Below are 19,507 nucleotides of genomic sequence, written 5' to 3'. Positions count from 1 at the left end.
TCAGTTGACTTTCCCCATGACTTTAAGCAAAGCCCCTTTAACATCCTTGTTCCTCAGGCTGTAAATGACAGGGTTCAGCATCGGGGAGAAAAGAATATAGAAAATGGAAGCTTTCTTCTCCTGTTCCATAGCGTGTTCAGACTGAGGCTGCAAGTAAGTGAAGCTGATGGTGGTGTAGAACAATGTCACAACAGTGAGGTGGGTAGCACAAGTGGAGAAAGCTCGTTGCCGTCCCCTAGCTGAGTTTATGCTGAACACCACCCTGGCAATGTGGATGTAGGAGATCACTATAAAAGTGAAAGGCAACATGAGCACAATGACACTCAGGGCAAAGATGAGGACTTTTACTATGTAGGTGTCCATGCAAGCCAGCTGCAACACAGCAGGCTCCTCACAAAAGAAATGGTTGATTTGGTTGGGTCCACAGAAGGGAAAATTTATGGTGATAACTGTCAGTGCTGCAGCATTGAAGAAGCCTCCTAACCAACAGGCTCCTGCCATCTGGATACACACTTGCATCCTCATGATGGTTGGGTACCGCAGTGGTTGACATATGGCCACATAGCGATCATATGCCATGAGAGCCAGGATGAAGCACTCAGTCATCCCACAGAACAGCATCAGGATGAGCTGAGCCATGCATCTGTTGAAAGAAATATTATTGGTTCTGGAGGCCATATGGAACAGCATCTGGGGGAAGATGATTTGTGTGCCGAATATGTCTAAGAAAGAAAGGTTAGCAATGAAAAAGTACATGCCTGTATGAAGGCGGGAGTCAACCCAGATCAAGAAGATGATGAGGCTGTTGCCAAATAAAGTGATGAGATATATGACTAGGCACAGTGTCAATAGGATACGTTGCAATGTTGGATGACTGGTGAAGCCAAGAAGAATGAATTCCTTCACGGAGGTCTCATTCTGAATCCACATATCACCCAAAAGACTCCACCTGCAATGATAAGTGTATCTATAACTGGTGTCCTGATTGAAATGCCATATCATTAAGCAATCACTCAAACATGTTGATGCCACCTAGCTTTAATATGATGTTGTATTGTTCACTGCACATACGATTTTTCTCTTTTTCTGCTCTATTTGGAGTCAGCTCGTGTGTCTCTGCTATTTCTCCTTGTTAAAACTGTTTTTTAAAAACAAAACACACACCCAGTGTTCCTTCATCTCACAATTAATGAAACCTCTGCTGTTGTTTAAAATTGTGCCACTTTCCTCTCTGGGTCCCTCCACTGCCACTTTACTCAAACATTTGTCACTGTTAAAAACAGCTCCTTTTGCCCCTTTCATTATTCCTTCACCCTTGCTTTATTCAAACATCTACCGTTTTCTTTACCTCACCTCCCTCAAGTCAGAGAGATAAAATATATGGAGTCTTCAAATATTTTGTGGTAGCTTTCCACAGTTTACTTCTGATCCGGTAACATTCAACATTATAGTGTTCAGTGCAGAAATTTAGAGGATTGATCAATTTGTGTATACTAATGAAGACTCTAGTACCATGTGCATATTTTGAAGGATTTACATAATAAGTGTGTCACAGTGTCATATCCTTCTGACACAGCTTTTTCTGAGGCAATAGCAATGGCAACAAAATGTAAAAATATATATATGGCAGTACAATTAATTTGTGATTCCTTTTTTCTACATTAAATGCATAGAATCAGAATTTTATGTTGTTAATTATTAGAAGCAATTGCTCTTAAATGAATAGGTATTTTTTACTGACTTACTGATTTATGAATTTTCATATCCACCCCTTCATGGAAAAAAATTCACATCTGTTTGCAATCTTATTTTCTTAATTTACAAATGTTTAAAGGAAAAATATATTATTTAACATTTTAAACATGTTTTTTAAATGGTTAAATCATTGGTACATTTCTAAGCAATCTCATCCCTTGTGCAGATGACTATGCAAGGCAGGCAAGTGCTATCAAACCATTCCAAAGAAAAGATCTGGCAAGTGGCTGAAGTTTAAAAAAATAACAGCTTGCCAAAAGCTACCCTCTGAATTCTTACCCCAACAGAGATTTGAAATGAGGAATGCATATTGCATACAATATTTTACATTGCCTCTTACAGTACAATTCCACACACTCTCGCCTAACAGTAATCCTCATTCAACTCAATAGGAATATATTCAGAAATGAATCCCAGGCATGGGATTGCCCTATTAAAAACTGTTGCTTCAACAAAATGCATCCACAATTATATTTGGCTCTTATATCGACTAAAAGAAGTACCACTTTGATGCATGCACTGACCTAGTAATTTCACAAAGCATCACCTTTTTAGATTGCCTGCAAATATTCTATTGCATTTGAGTTGATTCAGAACTCACTCGTTTGTTGATTTACAAGCTATAAGCAATAGTTTTGTGTTTTTAAAACTACCTTGCAATACATGTATATTCATTGTATCTAAAGATGCCTCCAATAACCTTTTAAATCCACAAATTGAACTTCAAGATATAAATCAAATTATGAGGGATAATGTGCAAGCACATTTGCAGATTATATAATTTTGTTTCACTACATCTTTCTCACTGTATGCAACAGGTAACTCTTAGGGAGATTCTGCATGCTGAGCTATGGCTCTTCCTTATATGCACCAGTTATCATGGTCAGAGATGGTGGAAATTACTGTATTTTTCCATCTATAAGTTGCCCCCATGTATAAGACGCCCCCTATTTTGGGAGACTCAGATTTAAGAAAATGGGGGAAGACACTATCCATGTATAAGATGCCCCCTAATTTTGGACATTATTTTTAAGGGGGGAAAACCTAGTCTTATACACAGAAAAATATGGTATGTTAAAAAGTATCTGAAGGACATTGTTGAGGATTGCTTCTGTAAAGTATAAAGCCTACAACATTTAATATATTTACTCCCTGTGGAACACCCTCCCTTCAGATGTCAGGGACATAAAGAACTACATAACTTTTAGAAGACATCTGAAGGCAGTCCTGTATCAGGAAGTTTTTAATGTTTGATGTTTTACTATGTTTCATAAATGCTGTAAGTTGCCCAGAGTAGCTGGAGAAACACAGCCAGATGGGAGGGGTATAAATAATAGAAATTATTATTATTATTACTTAAAAGTCTTCTCTTCAGCCCTGCACAAGATACGCACAAGAAATATGATTATTGCTAAGCATACTCCATGACACACAAAGTAATACCACACCTATTGCTTTACACATGTACATAGTTATGGAAAAGAAACAAATGCTTTAACCTCATAAAACTATTATTAATCATTTACTTGCTGGTTACATGAAACCCATTCCAGTTGCTATTGGTTTCAGGTGAGGCAAATCTTTTCCAAAATGGTACAGAATAATTGGCAATGATCGTATAAATTGCAATGATTGTACATAGTCCAGGGATCTCTTTTTCTTAAAAGTTAGAGGTCTGAGTCAGTGGGTGTGAGAGAAAGAGAACTGAAGCTGAAAATAGGATGGTTATGGATGCCTTCAAAGGCATCAAAATGCTCTTTATAGGGGTACAGTTGATTAAAATATACATCCATATTGGAACTTGCAAAAATCCTTTCCCTGAAGCATTTGAGACAACACAAACCCCTTCAGTTCTGAACTTGTTAACTTTTTCATTCCCTAAAGACAATGGCACAGAGACACAGTTAACTTGAGCTATTTCCTGGGTTTATTCTCAGAGTTTGCCAAAGAGAATATGTCCCCAAGAGCCAGAAACTGGGAAAGAGAACAGCAGCAGGCTGGTTAAGGGAGGCCTGCATTGTGGGGGCAGGGGGTTGGTTGAGGAGGGTAAGGCTGCAGTCCTGGGCACACTTACTATGGAGAAGATTCTATTAAAACCAGTGTGTCTTACTTCTAAGTAAACTTGCATTGGATTGTGGTTTTCATTGTTCAGCACTTGATTATTATTTTAGCTGAGTCCTCTTAAAATAAATCAAATAAAAAAAAATCAAAGGCTGGAATCTTGATTTCAATTAACATAAATAAATTGATTACTACCTGCAGTTTCCTGTAACACCCCCTTGTCCAAAAGAGTACACACCAAAATTGCAAGAGAGGTGCTACTTTGCAATATGAAAAGGGGTGTGTGTGGCCTTGATGCTGCCTTCTCCTGGCTGCTCTACTTTCAGGTAAGCAGCAGTGACACAGTTGTTTGGAGGTCATGCAAGTGTCACCATTTCTCTAGGGCAGTAGATGTGAGTGGACCCTACCTGATATTTGTTGGTTTTATTGTATCAGCATTTTTTAAAAAAACATCTTTATTGAAAGTTCAAAAAGTACATAATTATATGTGCATTAAACATAGTGAGACGTAAATAAAAGAGAGAGAAAAGAAACAGAACCTGTGTAGAAGGGAAAATAAAGGAGGGAGGGGGAACCCCAAACTGTATACTTTACATGGTTGTTGCATGTCAAGGTCCCCAAGCCACCCCCAAATAAATCACAATTCACACAGAATTTTTCTTTAAGATTTTTGGCATAATTTTGGCCACAACTTTATTAAAATGCCTAAATGTGAGTGGTTGCTTAGGCATTGGTTATGACTATCAGTCCCCGCCCAGGGACAGAACCGACTTCCGGATTCCAGCAAAAGCCAGTAAGGGAAAACAATATTGGGAAGAAAATGGAGCCGGGCACCAGACCCTCATCTCTCCCTACATGCTCCCAGGGGCTTGCATGGCCCAAGCCCCACACCAGGGATGTGGATGAAAGCATGGCAAGCCCCTGGATTCCTTTAACGGAATTCCCTTGCAGCAGCAGTATTGGAGGCACAGGCACAGCCAATCCCTACCCCTCCATCAACCAATTTTTAACCAATGCCTAACTGCAACCTTACAAGTTGTGACGATTTTCTATGCAGTAGGCAAAAACCAAATGGCACCAGCCAATCAGCCAAATGGACAAAATTCCTACCAGGCCCCTCCCCCAACAGCAGACGACCCCATGACAGGCATAGCAAGGTCAAACACAATAGCCCTAAATTAGGGTGGGCGGGTGATCCGGTGCACGCAGCGAAAGAGAAAGCTCAATGCTGCGTGCCCTGTGTATAAAGCCTTTGGTCTATCCCATAAATTGGCAACATCAAAATTTCCCCAATAACCCAAACAGGCCAGTCACTGCCAATGGCCATCTAAATTATCCCACCCAGCAACAGAGGGGTGGCCTGTTAGACCCCACTGTAACACGTGCTCTCCATAAGGAGAACACGCTTTATTGTACTTCACCAGATCTTAACCTATTACAGTATTTATAAGAATGGTTCCAAATATTGAATTTGTCCATGGCAAATCTGTGTTTGTATGCAAGTTGTTCATATGCTGCAAGTTTATAAGCCTTCAATCCAATTGTAGAAGAGAGCCGCATCCCCGCCCCCCTGCCCCAATTCATCAGGATCAGTCTTTTTGCTGTGGTAAGAGCACGGGGAGTCCACTCGTATTGTCCTTTTGTAAGGTTTCATGTGCTGTGTATATAATTCAAGGGGATATTTTGCTCTGTAAATATAAGTTGTTCCATACAGTTCTATTGATAGTTTCAGTTACCTTCTGCCACAAATATTTCAATATAGGACAATGAAAAAAACATATGTTTAAATTAAAGGAGAAGGATTTCGGATCCCAGGCTTAGAATTGTATCACAAAGCATATTTAGCATCAGGTACACAATTCTGGAGACCCATAACTGACAACAACTGTCTAAATTGGGCTGCTTTGGAATATTCCTATGTAGCATACTCAAGATGTTATTGAAACAATAACATCAGTTCGAACAATATGGCACCATATGTCCCAAAAATATAAATTTGACATTTTTCCACACGACAAAAGGACTTTGTGGGGAAACCCATCTTTAAAAATCAGGAAAGAAATGGTCATTTGGAAGAGGTGGATGAATTTGGGTATATTAACATTAGACCAGCTGATAAACGGAGAGAATGAATTTTATACATATTCCAATTTAAGAGACAAATACAGATTGCCTACAAATGCTCAACGGCAGTTATCTCCAGGTAAAACACTTGGTAACCACCATCTACGGACCAGCAGCTTTTACAGCCTCAGAGACCCCAGAGATATTGAAGCAGTTGACTAATTCTTACATGCAACCTCCTGCCAAAAAAAACCCAAAAACATCCAACAACATATATAAATCTTTGTTATAAGAAAATAATAATAATAATAATAATAATAATAATAATAATAATAATAATAATAATTTATTTATACCCCGCCCATCTGGCTGAGTTTCCCCAGCCACTCTGGGCGGCTCCCAATCAGTGTTAAAAACAGTACAGCATTACATATTAAAAACTTCCCTGAACAGGGCTGCCTTAAGATGTCTTCTGAATGTGAGGTGCCGTATTTTTTGCTCTATAAGACTCACTTTTTCCCTCCTAAAAAGTAAGGGGAAATGTGTGTGCGTCTTATGGAGCGAGTGCAGGCTGCGCAGCTATCCCAGAAGCCAGAACAGCAAGAGGGATTGCTGCTTCCACTGCGCAGTGATCCCTCTTGCTTTTCTGGCTTCTGAGATTCAGAATATTTTTTTTCTTTTTTTCCTCCTCCAAAAACTAGGTGCGTCTTGTCGTCTGGTGTGTCTTATAGAGCAAAAAATACAGTAATTATTTATCTCTTTGACATCTGATGGGAGGGCGTTCCACAGGGCGGGCACCACTACCGAGAAGGCCCTCTGTCTGGTTCCCTGTAGCCTCACTTCTCGCAATGAGGGAACCGCCAGAAGGCCCTCGGCGCTGGATCTCAGTGTCCGGGCTGAACGATGGGGGTGGAGACGCTCCTTCAGGTATACAGGACCGAGGCCAAAACCAATCTGATATGCAGGTACTGAGGGAGGGTTGGAAGAAAGAATTAGAGATCTCAATTTTGACTACACAATGGGAAACTGTTTTAACTGCTCTAACAGGGGTGTCTCTGGACCTTAAATTGAGGCTCATACAACAACAAAAAATACTTAGAATATACTAGACCTAATTACGTTTGTTTTAAAGGGGGCTATCTAAGGTATCCAACTGTTAGAGATGCAATAGGGATAATGCTTCTGCCCAACAAATTTTAAATACACACTTTTCCGTATGCTGGAGGAGGATTTGTTTAAATGTCATGTGCTGATCAAATGATTTTTTTAAAAAATACATCATTCTGGATATCATTGAAACAGCTGATATAAGATGTATCCCCTTAGGACAGCAGGGTAGCCTCTCTAAACATCTCACTCTATGTGTGAATCAGACAAAAGTGTGAGAAGCAAAGATGGGCATGGGCTACATTTATTGTAAGTAAGTAAGTAAGTAAGTAAGTAAGTAATTAGGTAAACATTAGTATCATATAAAATATATAAATAAATATACAATTGATATACCTGTAGCAACCCCATTAAGCAAATGATGTTCTTTGTCTTTTGTGATGTCACTCTTTTCACAACAAAATTTCTTGTGGATCATTTCATGGTTTGGGTTCAAGGTCAGGTGCAAAGACAAAAGTGAGAGAGTGAAAGGTTCCATTTGTCCCCCAGAGTTGGGCTTTTTCAAATAAGAAAAGTGATGGGAAAATGCCCTGGGAAGTGTAGGCTAACATTTGCCCATGCAATACCATCTATCTGCCTTGTAAAGTAATCAGAATGAACTATCAGTAGATAACAGACATAATCCAATCTCCCCACAAACAAATCAGGATGAATGCTGAACAAAGAGGTTTTCTGATAGTGAGGTTTGGGTTTAAATCAACACTGTGAGAAGCCCATTGCAGCTTTTCCCCCCCTTGGCTATACTGGTTTCTTCTGCTGTGCATATAAAGTATGTGGAACAGACTAACTTCCTTGGATATGTAAGAGGTAGATACTGCCAAACTGTGCTTTCCAGATCTCTAATTCTTTATTCAATTCCTACCACAATACCTGTATATCAAATAGTTTGCTAATAACAAAGATTTATATACGTTACTGGCTGTTTTGTTGTTGTTGTTGTTGTTGTTGTTGTTGTTGTTGTTGTTTAAGAATGAATCAGTTGCTTCAATATCTATGGGGTCTCTGAGGCTGAAAAAACTGCTGGTCCTTACATGGTGATTAGCAAGTGTTTTATCTGGAGATACCACCATTGAGCATTTGTAGGTAATCTGTCTTTGTCTCTTAAAATGGAATATGTATAAAATTCACCGTCTTCATTTATCGGCTAGTCTAACATTAATATACCCAAATTCATCCACCTCTTCCATACAACCATTTCTTTCCTGATTTTTAAAGACAGGAACCCCTTTCTAAAGGTGAGACTCAGCTTACTTTCCCCATCAATTTGAACAAGGCTCCTTTAACATCCTTGTTCCTCAGGCTGTAAATGACAGGGTTCACCATTGGGGAGAAAAAAGCATAGAAAACAGAAGCTGTCTTCTCCTGGTCTGCAGCTTGTTCAGACCGGGGCTGCAAGTAAGTGAAGCCGATGGTGGTGTAGAACATTGTGACAACAGTGAGGTGAGTAGCACAAGTGGAAAATGCTCGTTGCCGTCCCCTTGCTGACTTTATGCTGAACACCACCCTGGCAATGTAGATGTAGGAGATCACTATAAAAGTGAAAGGCAACATGAGCACAAGGACACTCAGGGTAAATATGAGGACTTTTACTATGTAGGTGTCCATGCAAACCAGCTGCAACACAGCAGGCTCCTCACAAAAGAAATGGTTGATTTCGTTGGGTCCACAGAAGGGGAAACTTAGGGTGATAACTGTCAGTGCTGCAGCATTGAAGAAGCCTACTAGCCAACAGGCTCCTGCCATCGGGATACACACTTGCATCCTCATGATGGTTGGGTACCGCAGTGGTTGACATATGGCCACATAGCGATCATATGCCATGAGAGCCAAGATGAAGCACTCAGCCATTCCACAGAACAGAGTCAGGAGGAGCTGGGCCATGCATCTGTTGAAAGAGATATTATTGGTTCTGGAAGCCATATGGAATAGCATCTGGGGGTAAGTGACCTGTGTGCCGAATATATCTAAGAAAGAAAGGTTAGCAATGAAAAAGTACATTCCTGTATGGAGGCGGGAGTCAACCCAGATCAAGAAGATGATGAGGCTGTTGCCAAATAAAGTGATGAGATATATGACTAGGCACAGTGTCAATAGGATACGTTGCAATGTTGGATGACTGGTGAAGCCAAGAAGAATGAATTCATTCACGGAGGTCTCATTCTGAATCCACATATCACCCGAAAGACTCCACCTGCAATGATAAGTGTATCTATAACTGGTGTCCTGATTGAAATTCCATATCACTAAGGAATCACTTGAACATGTTGATGCCACTAAGCTTCAATATGATGTGGTATTGTTCACTGCCCATACAATTTTTCTCTTTTTGGAATCAACTTGTGTGTTCTAATCATCTGTGTTATTTCTCCTTGTCAAAACTGCTTTTTAAAACAAAACACACACCCAGTGTTTGTTCACCTCACCATCAATCAAACTTCTTATGTCATTTAAAACTGTGCCACTTTCCTCTCTGGATCCCCCCACATCAACTTTATTCAAACTTTTGCCATTGTTTAAAACAGCTACTTCCCACCCTTTCATTACTTCTACACCCTTGCTTTATTCAAACATCCACCTTTTTCATACCTCTGCAATAATTCACACATTGTATTACACTTCTGGTAATATCTATTGTCTTTAACATATATTGTTCAATGTAGTAATTTAGAACATATAATTTATTAATATGCAAATACCCATATGTGCATAATATCAAACAACTGAACTTAACCTTTTCTAACTATGTAATCAACAGATTTGCCTTTAAAATTCTATTTGTTTTAACAGTAAGAGTCATAGCTTTAAAATGAATAAGTATTCTTTTTACTGACATTGATTCGTGAGTTTTCACATCTCTCTCTCCCCCCTCCCCATTTTTTGGATAATTTCTTCACATTTGTTGGCAATCTTGCTTTCTTAATTTCCAGATGTTTAAGGGAAAATTGGCATGACTTGCTTTTTAGAAATCTATCGTAGACCTTAGTAATCACAGCATCCTTTTCTAAGTAGAAGAAGAAGAGTTCGGATTTGATATCCCGCCTTTCACTCCCTTTAAGGAGTCTCAAAGCGGCTAACATTCTCCTTTCCCTTCCTCCCCCACAACAAACACTCTGTGAGGTGAGTGGGGCTGAGAGACTTCAAAGAAGTGTGACTAGCCCAAGGTCACCCAGCAGATGCATGTGGAGGAGCAGAGACGCGAACCCGGTTCCCCAGATTAAGAGACTACCGCTCTTAACCACTACACCACACTGGCATAAGATACGCACTGGAAATGTGGTTCTTGCTAATAACCCTTTCCCATTACTCACAATGTGATAACCAACCTACTGCTTCACACATTACACAGGTATAGAAGGGAAGCTGATGTTTATGCATTATAATGAGCCTCATATAACTGAAATTCTTAAGTCTAGTTTTAATCTGTTTTTATTTGTTTTATTTGTTTTATGGTTCTCTTTTGTAGGCTATCTTGAAAATCTAGATTAATAAAATTATGTTTTTTAAAAAAGTCCAATTCATGCATAAAGAGGTTAAAACCATGGAGTAAACTGTCATGTCCATCTTAGCTCACCTTGGGACAGACAAGTTAATCAAGACGATATCTGAGCTGGTTGCTGCAACACAAACCTCATAGCTCTTACAGACCACTATTGAGTTCCAAAACCAATAATATAGGAACTTTCACCACTGTAACTAAGCCAAGTTTTACTGCCTGTGCAATTCTTTCTGAATGCTGTATGGAAAAGCACATGAATATCTCCTTTGGAGAGTTTATGAGTAAATCATTTTTAACTTACCAAACGTGCAGTCTTTTTATTGTGGGGAAGAGGGGAACCTTGGAAGGAATTTAGAATGATATTTTTAAAAGATTTTATAGCCTATATATATGTGCTTTACTTTGCTGCATATTTTATGATTTTTAGTCCAGCTGGGATTCTGTCACCAAAAAGTACTTGCCCAGGGAATGTTCTTTCATGCCTACCTTTTCCCTTGCCAACAATAGTTCTAACATCCTAAACCCGTTGCTAATAATTTACCTGCTTTTTACACGAAACACATTCCAGCTGCAATCTGTTTCAAATGAGATAGATTGTTTAAAATGTAGAGCAGAATTGGAAGAAACAACTGTATATTCCCCAGGAATCTCTGGCTTTTAAAAAGTTTGGTGAGTGTGTGTGTGAAAACTGGAGCAGAAAATAGGAAGTTGGTGGATGACTGGACCATCTAGCATCTTCACAGGCATCAAAATACTATTCACAAGGGTACATTTGATTGAAATATAAATCCATATCTGACTTACCACAAACTCCTCATTTCCCTGAAGCATTTGAAACAACACAACTCCCTTCAGTTCCAACCTTGTTAACTTTTCCATTCCCTAAGGATAATCAGCACAGAGATTCAATTAAGTTGAGTTTATTTCAAGGGTTTGTTTTCAGGGTATGCAAAGTAGAATCTGCCCTCAAGAACCAGAAAGTGGGAAAGAGAGCAGCACTAGGCTGGGTGAAGAAGCCCCATGCTGTGCAGGACTTTGTGATCTGGCTATCTTGACAATGATTTCTAGGTCAAGTGTTAGTTCTTCCATGCAACCAATTTATTAAATAGTATTGTGATTTTCACAAAGCTTCTTGGAGATGCTATCTATTGGAGGTGACTTCTGCTATCTGTTGAACATCCATTCTGATTTGTTTGCACAAATCGCATCTCCTACACTCCTCAGGACATTTTCCTATCACTTTCATTAACAACAACAACCAAAATCCTATATGACATGCTATGGCCTATAGATTCAACAGGAGAGTGGCTCAAAGAACGAGGAGGGAAGTCTAGACCCCTTTGCTTTCCAAATACTTAGTGTAACTATTGAATCTGTTGCTATGACTCAGGAACTGTAGCAGACAGCACTGACAGTTTACATAGGAAATCTAACCCACTTAGGGGATACACATGCATGCACACACACACACACACACACATTGAATAGGAGGACTGTACAAGAAATATGTGGAGTTTATATTCATAGCAAGTATTTCATGTCAGGTTTTTGCACAGTAACATAGAATACACAATTTAATGTGACTGGCATTTCACAACATTTCAGTCAATTTTGTCAACAAGTAATGGTACATATTGACATAAGAAAAAAGGTCAGAAGCCAGCTGGTACTTTTCAGAAGTTGTGATTACTTTAATCCACAATAGACTCAATGTGTGTAGGTCTATAATCTGTGAATGTGTGTTAGATCTATCTATCACCTATCTATATCGATCTATCATCTATCTATCTATCTATCTATCTATCTATCTATCATCTATCTATCATCTATCTATATCTATCTATCTATCTATCTATCTATCTATCTATCTATCTATCTATCTATCTATCATCTATCTATATCTATCTATATCTATCTATATCTATCTATATCTATCTATCTATCTATCATCTATCTATCTATCTATCTATCATCTATCTGTCTATCATCTATCTATCTATCTATCTATCTATCATCTATCATCTATCATCTATCTATATCATCTATCATCTATCATCTATCTATCTATCTATCATCTATCTCTGTCTGTCTATCTATCTATCTATCATCTATCATCTATCATCTATCATCTATCATCTATCTATATCATCTATCATCTATCTATATCATCTATCTATCTATCTCTATCTATCTATCTATCTATCTATCTATCTATCTCTGTCTGCCATAGTCAAAACAAAAAAAATTCCTTCCAGTAGCACCTTAAAGACCAACTAAGTTAGTTCTTGGTATGAGCTTTCGTGTGCATGCACACTTCTTCAGATACACTGAAACAGAAGTTGCCAGATCCTTCTATATAGTGAGAAGGTTGGGAGGGGTATTACTCAGAAGGGTGGTGGGAATGGGTGATTGGCAGATAGCTGTGATGAGCCTGTTGACGACTCTTAATGACTGCAATAGGTCTTACAGGAAAAAGCAAGGGGTGAGAAGGTGAAAAATGGCTTTGTCATGTATAATGAGATAAGAATCCAATGTCTTTGTTCAGACCAGGTCTCTCCATGGTTTTAAGTTTGGTAATGAGTTGCAATTCAGCAGCTTCTCTTTCCAGTCTATTTCTGAAATTCCTTTGTAGTAAAACAGCTACTTTGAGATCTTGTATAGAATGTCCTGGGAGATTGAAGTGTTCTCCTACTGGTTTCTCTGTCTTGTGATTCTTGATGTCAGATTTACGTCCGTTTATTCTTTGGCGTAAGGTTTGGCCTGTTTGTCCAATATAGAGAGCTGAAGGACACTGTTGGCATTTGATGGCATACACAATGTTAGACGATGAGCAATTAAATAGTCCCGAGATGGTATGTGTGATGTTGTTGGGGCCAGTAATGGTGTTGTCTGGGTGTATGTGGCAGCAAAGTTGGCATCTGGGTTTATTGCAGGCTCTGGTGCCAGTGTCCGTGTTAAGTCTGGTTGTAGTATTATTGTGGGTTAGGAGTTGTTTAAGATTGAGTGGCTGTCAGTAGGCAATGAAAGGTCTTCCTCCCAGAGCTTGAGAAAGAGAACTGTCATTGTCCAGGAGAGGTTGTAGATCTCTGATGATGCGTTGTACTGTTTTAACTTGGGAGCTGTATGTGATGACTAGAGGTGTTCTGTTATTTTCTTTTTTGGGTCTGTCTTGCAGCAAGTTCTCTCTGGTTATCAGTCTGGCTCTGTTGAACTGTTGTCTAACTTCATCTGCTGGGTATTTTAGTTCTAAAAAGGTTTGCTGTAGATCTCTTAGGTGAGAGTCTCTGTCTGTAGAATTGGAACAGATACGGCTGTAACGTAGTGCCTGGCTATATACAATGGACTGTTTGGTATGTTTGGGATGGTAGCTAGAGGCATGTAGATATGTTTGTCAGTCAGTTGGTTAACAAAGAAGAAGAAATCCTTTTTAAGAAGAAATCCTAGCATACCATAATCAGCTCTTATCTCTAAAGTACTAATATGGAAGGTGATCTATGTAGATTGCTGTGAATCCAACTGATATTTTCAAATCCATATGGGTCCTTATCACCAAATACTAGCAAGAAGGCTATGAATATGACTTGTGTGGCGAACATTTTTATGGTTAGAGGAGTAAGACAGACTATTTCAGGTGGTTCACAATTTAGCGGAACCACCTGCAACATCGGGGCCCAGTACGGGCCACATGTTCTCCTGCAATGATTTTGCAAAGTTTTTTGCAGATAAAATCGCTCAGATTCGGGAAGAAGTAGACTCCACCGTGGGAGCAGGGCCGGGGCGGGAGAGTGCTAGAGTTCTGTCTAGTCAAGTTGAGTGGGATCAATTCCAATCTGTTACCTCCGAGGATGTGGACAGGCTGCTTGGACGAGTGAAACCAACCACCTGTCTCCTGGATCCTTGCCCATCCTGGCTTATAAAAGCTAGCCGGGAAGGACTGGGCAATGGGCTTCGTGGGGTGGTGAATGCTTCCCTCCGTGAGGGAGCCTTCCCAGACCCGCTGAAAGAGGCGGTTATTAAACCGCTTCTTAAAAAACCATCTTTAGATGCGGCCACGATGGCCAACTATCGCCCAGTCTCAAATCTTCCATTCCTGGGCAAGGTGATTGAGCGAGCGGTTGCCGAACAACTCCAGGCACGCCTGGAAGAAGCGGACCATTTGGATCCCTTCCAGTCGGGATTCAGGCCTCATCATGGGACTGAAACTGCCTTGGTCGCACTGGTTGATGATCTCCGGCGGGCTAGGGACAAAGGTGAGAGCTGTTTCCTAGTTCTGCTGGATCTCTCAGCGGCGTTTGATACCATCGACCATAGCATCCTTCTGGACCGTCTTGAGGGGCTGGGAGCTGGGGGCACTGTTATACAGTGGTTCCGCTCCTTCCTCCTGGGCCGTGTTCAGAAAGTGGTGGTGGGGGATGAGTGTTCAGACCCCTGGGCTCTCACTTGTGGGGTGCCTCAGGGTTCTGTCCTCTCCCCCATGCTTTTTAACATTTACATGCAGCCGCTGGGAGAGATCATCAGGAGGTTTGGGCTGGGTGTTCATCAGTATGCGGATGATACCCAGCTCTACCTCTCTTTTAAATCAGAACCAGTGAAGGCGGTGAAGGTCCTGTGTGAGTGTCTGGAGGCGGTTGGAGGATGGATGGCGGCTAACAGATTCAGGTTGAATCCTGACAAGACAGAAGTACTGTTTTTGGGGGACAGGAAGCGGGCAGGTGTGGAGGATTCCCTGGTCCTGAATGGGGTAACTGTGCCCCTGAAGGACCAGGTGCGCAGCCTGGGAGTCATTTTGGACTCACAGCTGTCTATGGAGGCACAGGTCAAATCCGTGTCCAGGGCAGCTGTTTACCAGCTCCATCTGGTACGTAGGCTGAGACCCTATCTGCCTGCGGACTGTCTCGCCAGAGTGGTGCATGCTCTGGTTATCTCCCGCTTGGACTACTGCAATGCACTCTACGTGGGGCTACCTTTGAAGGTGACTCAGAAACTACAACTAATCCAGAATGCGGCAGCTAGACTGGTGACTGGGAGCGGCCGCCGAGACCATATAACACCGGTCTTGAAAGACTTGCATTGGCTCCCAGTACGTTTCCGAGCACAATTCAAAGTGTTGGTGCTGACCTTTAAAGCCCTAAACGGCCTCGGTCCAGTATACCTGAAGGAGCGTCTCCACCCCCATCATTCTGCCCGGACGCTGAGGTCCAGCGCCGAGGGCCTTCTGGCGGTTCCCTCATTGCGAGAAGCAAAGCTACAGAGAACCAGGCAGAGGGCCTTCTCGGTAGTGGCGCCCACCCTGTGGAACGCCCTTCCAGCAGATGTCAAAGTGATAAATAACTACCTGACATTCAAGAGACATCTTAAGGCAGCCCTGTTCAGGGAAGTTTTTAACATGTGATATTTTATTGTATTTTTGGTTTTTATGGAAGCCGCCCAGAGTGGCTGGGGAGGCCCAGCCAGATGGGCGGGGTATAAATAATAAATTATTATTATTATTATTATTATTGAGAAATAACTGGCTGTTGCAAATATGGAACTCGTGCAATCCCTACACTTTATCCTTTGAACATAATGAGCAGAAGTTTGAAAGGACTTTTTCTTAAAGCATAACTTTAAGTATACAAATCTATCTTACCTTGGGAACCCTGATCCAATATAATTTTCAGTATGATCTCCAGTTGTAATAGCCATGAAACATTCTCCATTAGATCATTCATCTTAGAAAACTGCGTACACAGACCATTGCTAGCACATCTATGCTCTCTGGTTCCAAAGCTCTAGCACTGGCACTAATTTTTGAAATGGTTTGTGAAGTTTCTGCTCTGCGAGACAGTGAAAGGAAGCAAATTATGTTCCAGCAAAATAGCAGAACTTTGTCTGGATTGTTCCTCATATCTCAGTGCAAGAACCACAAGAAACAATACAGGAGGTTGTTAGTACAGATTTGCGGCAGATGTCACCTGCCTTTCAACTTTCTTGGGCATCCAGTTAGAAATCAAGCTGAAGAACCCTTCACCTTCACTGATAGAACCCTTGATAAGATCTTGAATTGTGTTGTCACCATAGTCATACAACACAATGTTTTGAAGCAAATCTGAAGAAACATCTGAGGAATTTCAAGGAACGAAATAGAATTTGATGAAGGCAAATATCACAGTAGTGAGGGTGGTTGAAGCTCTCCACTTCCTGAAGACTAAATCCAAAATAATAACATCACTGTGGCTGCTGATTCATCTCTTCTCCCTCAGTATCACCTACTTGAAGATTCTGCCATTCTTGATGGTGCCATTTTCTATCTAATGTTCTATTAAAAAAAATGACTGATATATTATCACTATGAATAAACTACATATGGTCCAATGAAACCATTTCATTGGGTTGTACAGAAAAGTCTGCTTTTGTTGCCTGTGTGGTTTTTCAACCTAGAAGGATTTCAACCTAGAAGATTTTATTAATTTCAGTGAAGCAACTGTTGCTTATATAGGCACAAATATGAAGGAGGCTTTTGAGGATTTCCTACCCAAGAGAAATCCACCCTATTTCCAAAGAAAAAGCAGCAACTATTCTGATCAATTGTGAAAATTAATTGGCATGCCTTGAAATAGCACAGAATAATCTTTTAATAAACGTACCTGATGATTAACATGCATGATCTCAGCCGGCTTTGGCTGTGACTGGGGATAGATGAGGAAAAAGTAAAATAAAACAACCATATAAAATCAATAATTGGAAGTAAAACTGGGTTTTTATCAAATTATCCAGAAACAGCCTCATATTAGAATAAAAACACAATCCTAAATTTGTCTAGTCAGAAGAATGTTTGGTTAGAATCAACAGGGTTTATTCCCAGGTAAGTGGGACTAGGTTTGCAGTCTTATTGAACTGACAATGTATTTGTTACATTCCTGCTGCCACAGTGACCATAACAGAGAGAAGACAGGCCTTTGGTGGTGGTGGACACCTGGCTATTTATGATCGTCTCACCTTTCTCTCAGGGTTTTGTGACAGTCATCCTTTATTCATCAACATTATCCCTGGAGAATATTTATCAGCCAAAGACCTGGTTGAAGAGGAACATTTTTGGCTGGCACCTAAAAATGTATAATGTATAATGAAGGTGCTAGGTGAACATCCCTGGGGCGAGCATTTCACAAACAGGGAGTCACTACAGAAAAGGCCTGTTCTTGTGTTGCCGCCCTCCAGGCTTCACGTGGAGGAGGCACGTGAAGAAGGGCCTCAGATGAAAAACACAGAGTCTGGGATGGTTTATATGGGGAGAGGTGGTCCACGAAGTATTGCGGTCCTGAGCCATTAAAGATTTTGTAAGTCAAAAGCAGCACATTAAATTGGACCCGGAAGCTAATTGGCAGTGTCAGGGACTCGACTGAGGAGGAATGATGGAGACGTGCTCTCCCCTGAACCTTCCAGAGAAGAGGAAGGCAGTATTGAATTACAGCAGTGGTTTGAGGAAGGTCACAGCTCAGAGACAGGTGAACAGAAGAGTTGGGGGGTGTTGGGAGAAGAGAAGTGGGTGACACAACCAGAGCAGCCAGCTGACACATTATCACTGGAGAGCATTTCTGACCCCCCTTCTCCCAGAACTCAATGTGCATTGAAAGTAGAAGAATGAAGGACTCAGAGACAATTAGCCCCTGATAGCCACCTTAAGGGGAAATGCTGTTGCTAGGAAGAGAGGGGGGAGCAGCTCAGTTGGAGTAACACCATTGTTGTAAAGACAGCATTCTTTGTCTCTCTCTATGAATAATGAATAAATTATATGGTAAGAACTCTTTCGGTTATTTGCCTTTTGACTGCCATCGGGGGAGGGATCATAATTCCCTGAAGCTTTGATAGAGCCTTGGCAGGCAGCCAGTGCAGTGGAGCTAGGATTGGTGAAATATACCCCAACTGTCTTGCCCTGGTGAGCACCCTGGCCTCCGAATTCTGCACCAGCTGAAACTTCTGAATTGTCTTCAAAGATGGCCACACGTATAACGTGGTGGAGTAATCCAACCTAGAGGATACCAGAGCATAGACAACAGAAGTCAGGCTATCCCTGTTCAGATAGGGACATAGCTGGGCCACCAGCCAAAGCTCATAGAAGACACTCCACGCCCAAGCTATGTACCTGCTCCTTCAGAAGGAGTGTACCACTTGCTTAGTATTGGCTAAGGTTTTCTTTTCTTTCTTTTTTTGTAGTGTTCTATCTGAAAGAATTGCTATAGGTAGTAGTATGTTTATCATTTGAGTACATTGAAATGACTAATGAATGCAAAATACTTGATAGCCAGGATTGTATTTATTTATATATTTAGTACATTTATATAGCACTCTTAATTTAAATCAACCAACCAACACTTCTTCAGATACACTGAAACAAAAGTCACCAGACCCTTATATATAGTGGGAGGGTGGGGTGGGGCTTTTCTCAGGAGGATAGAAGGAGATGGGTGATTGACTATATATAAGGGTCTGGTGACTTTTGAATCAGTGTATCTGAAGACGTGTGCATGCACATGAAAGCTTATACCAAGAACAAACTTAGTTGGTCTCTAAGGTGCTACTGGACATTTAAAATTTTTTTTTTACATAACATCATCTTCATCCTTAAAGCAGCAGGATAGGTAATTTCATGTCTGGTGCCTCAGGCACACACAGCCTAAGAATGACCAACAGCTAATAGTTTATTTCTTTATTGACAAAACATAGTAGCTCCTGAGGTGCAGTAAACACACACACACACACACACACACACACACACACACACACATTTCTGGTGGGTAGGAAGCTGGCACCCCCTCCAGACTTGCGCTCTGAGCTGGCCATGCCCAAAAGCAAACCCAAGTAAACGTATCTAACAGCGCAAATTCAAGCACCCTGTGACTTCTCCTACACAGAAGTTCTCACCATGCTTGCCTCTTCAAATCCTTCCTGTTACTGAAAGACGGGAGAACAGCCCTGCCCGGTGCT

General features: G+C 40.8%; 2 protein-coding genes across 2 annotated transcripts; both read right to left on the bottom strand.

Annotated features, from left to right (window-relative positions):
- Positions 1–979, bottom strand: LOC144325337 (olfactory receptor 2D3-like). The gene has a single exon (XM_077918232.1). It carries the CDS (start codon positions 928–930, stop codon positions 1–3), a length of 930 nt encoding a protein of 309 aa, XP_077774358.1. The 5' UTR covers positions 931–979.
- Positions 980–8,289: 7,310 nt separating this feature from the next.
- Positions 8,290–9,219, bottom strand: LOC144325336 (olfactory receptor 2B6-like). Its single transcript, XM_077918231.1, has one exon. It carries the CDS (start codon positions 9,217–9,219, stop codon positions 8,290–8,292), a length of 930 nt encoding a protein of 309 aa, XP_077774357.1.
- Between the last annotated feature and the right edge of the window lie 10,288 nt (positions 9,220–19,507).

This window comes from Podarcis muralis, chromosome 13 (assembly GCF_964188315.1).
Source record: "Podarcis muralis chromosome 13, rPodMur119.hap1.1, whole genome shotgun sequence".
NCBI lineage: Eukaryota > Metazoa > Chordata > Lepidosauria > Squamata > Lacertidae > Podarcis > Podarcis muralis.
This window is presented reverse-complemented; position numbering and strand designations above follow the sequence as displayed.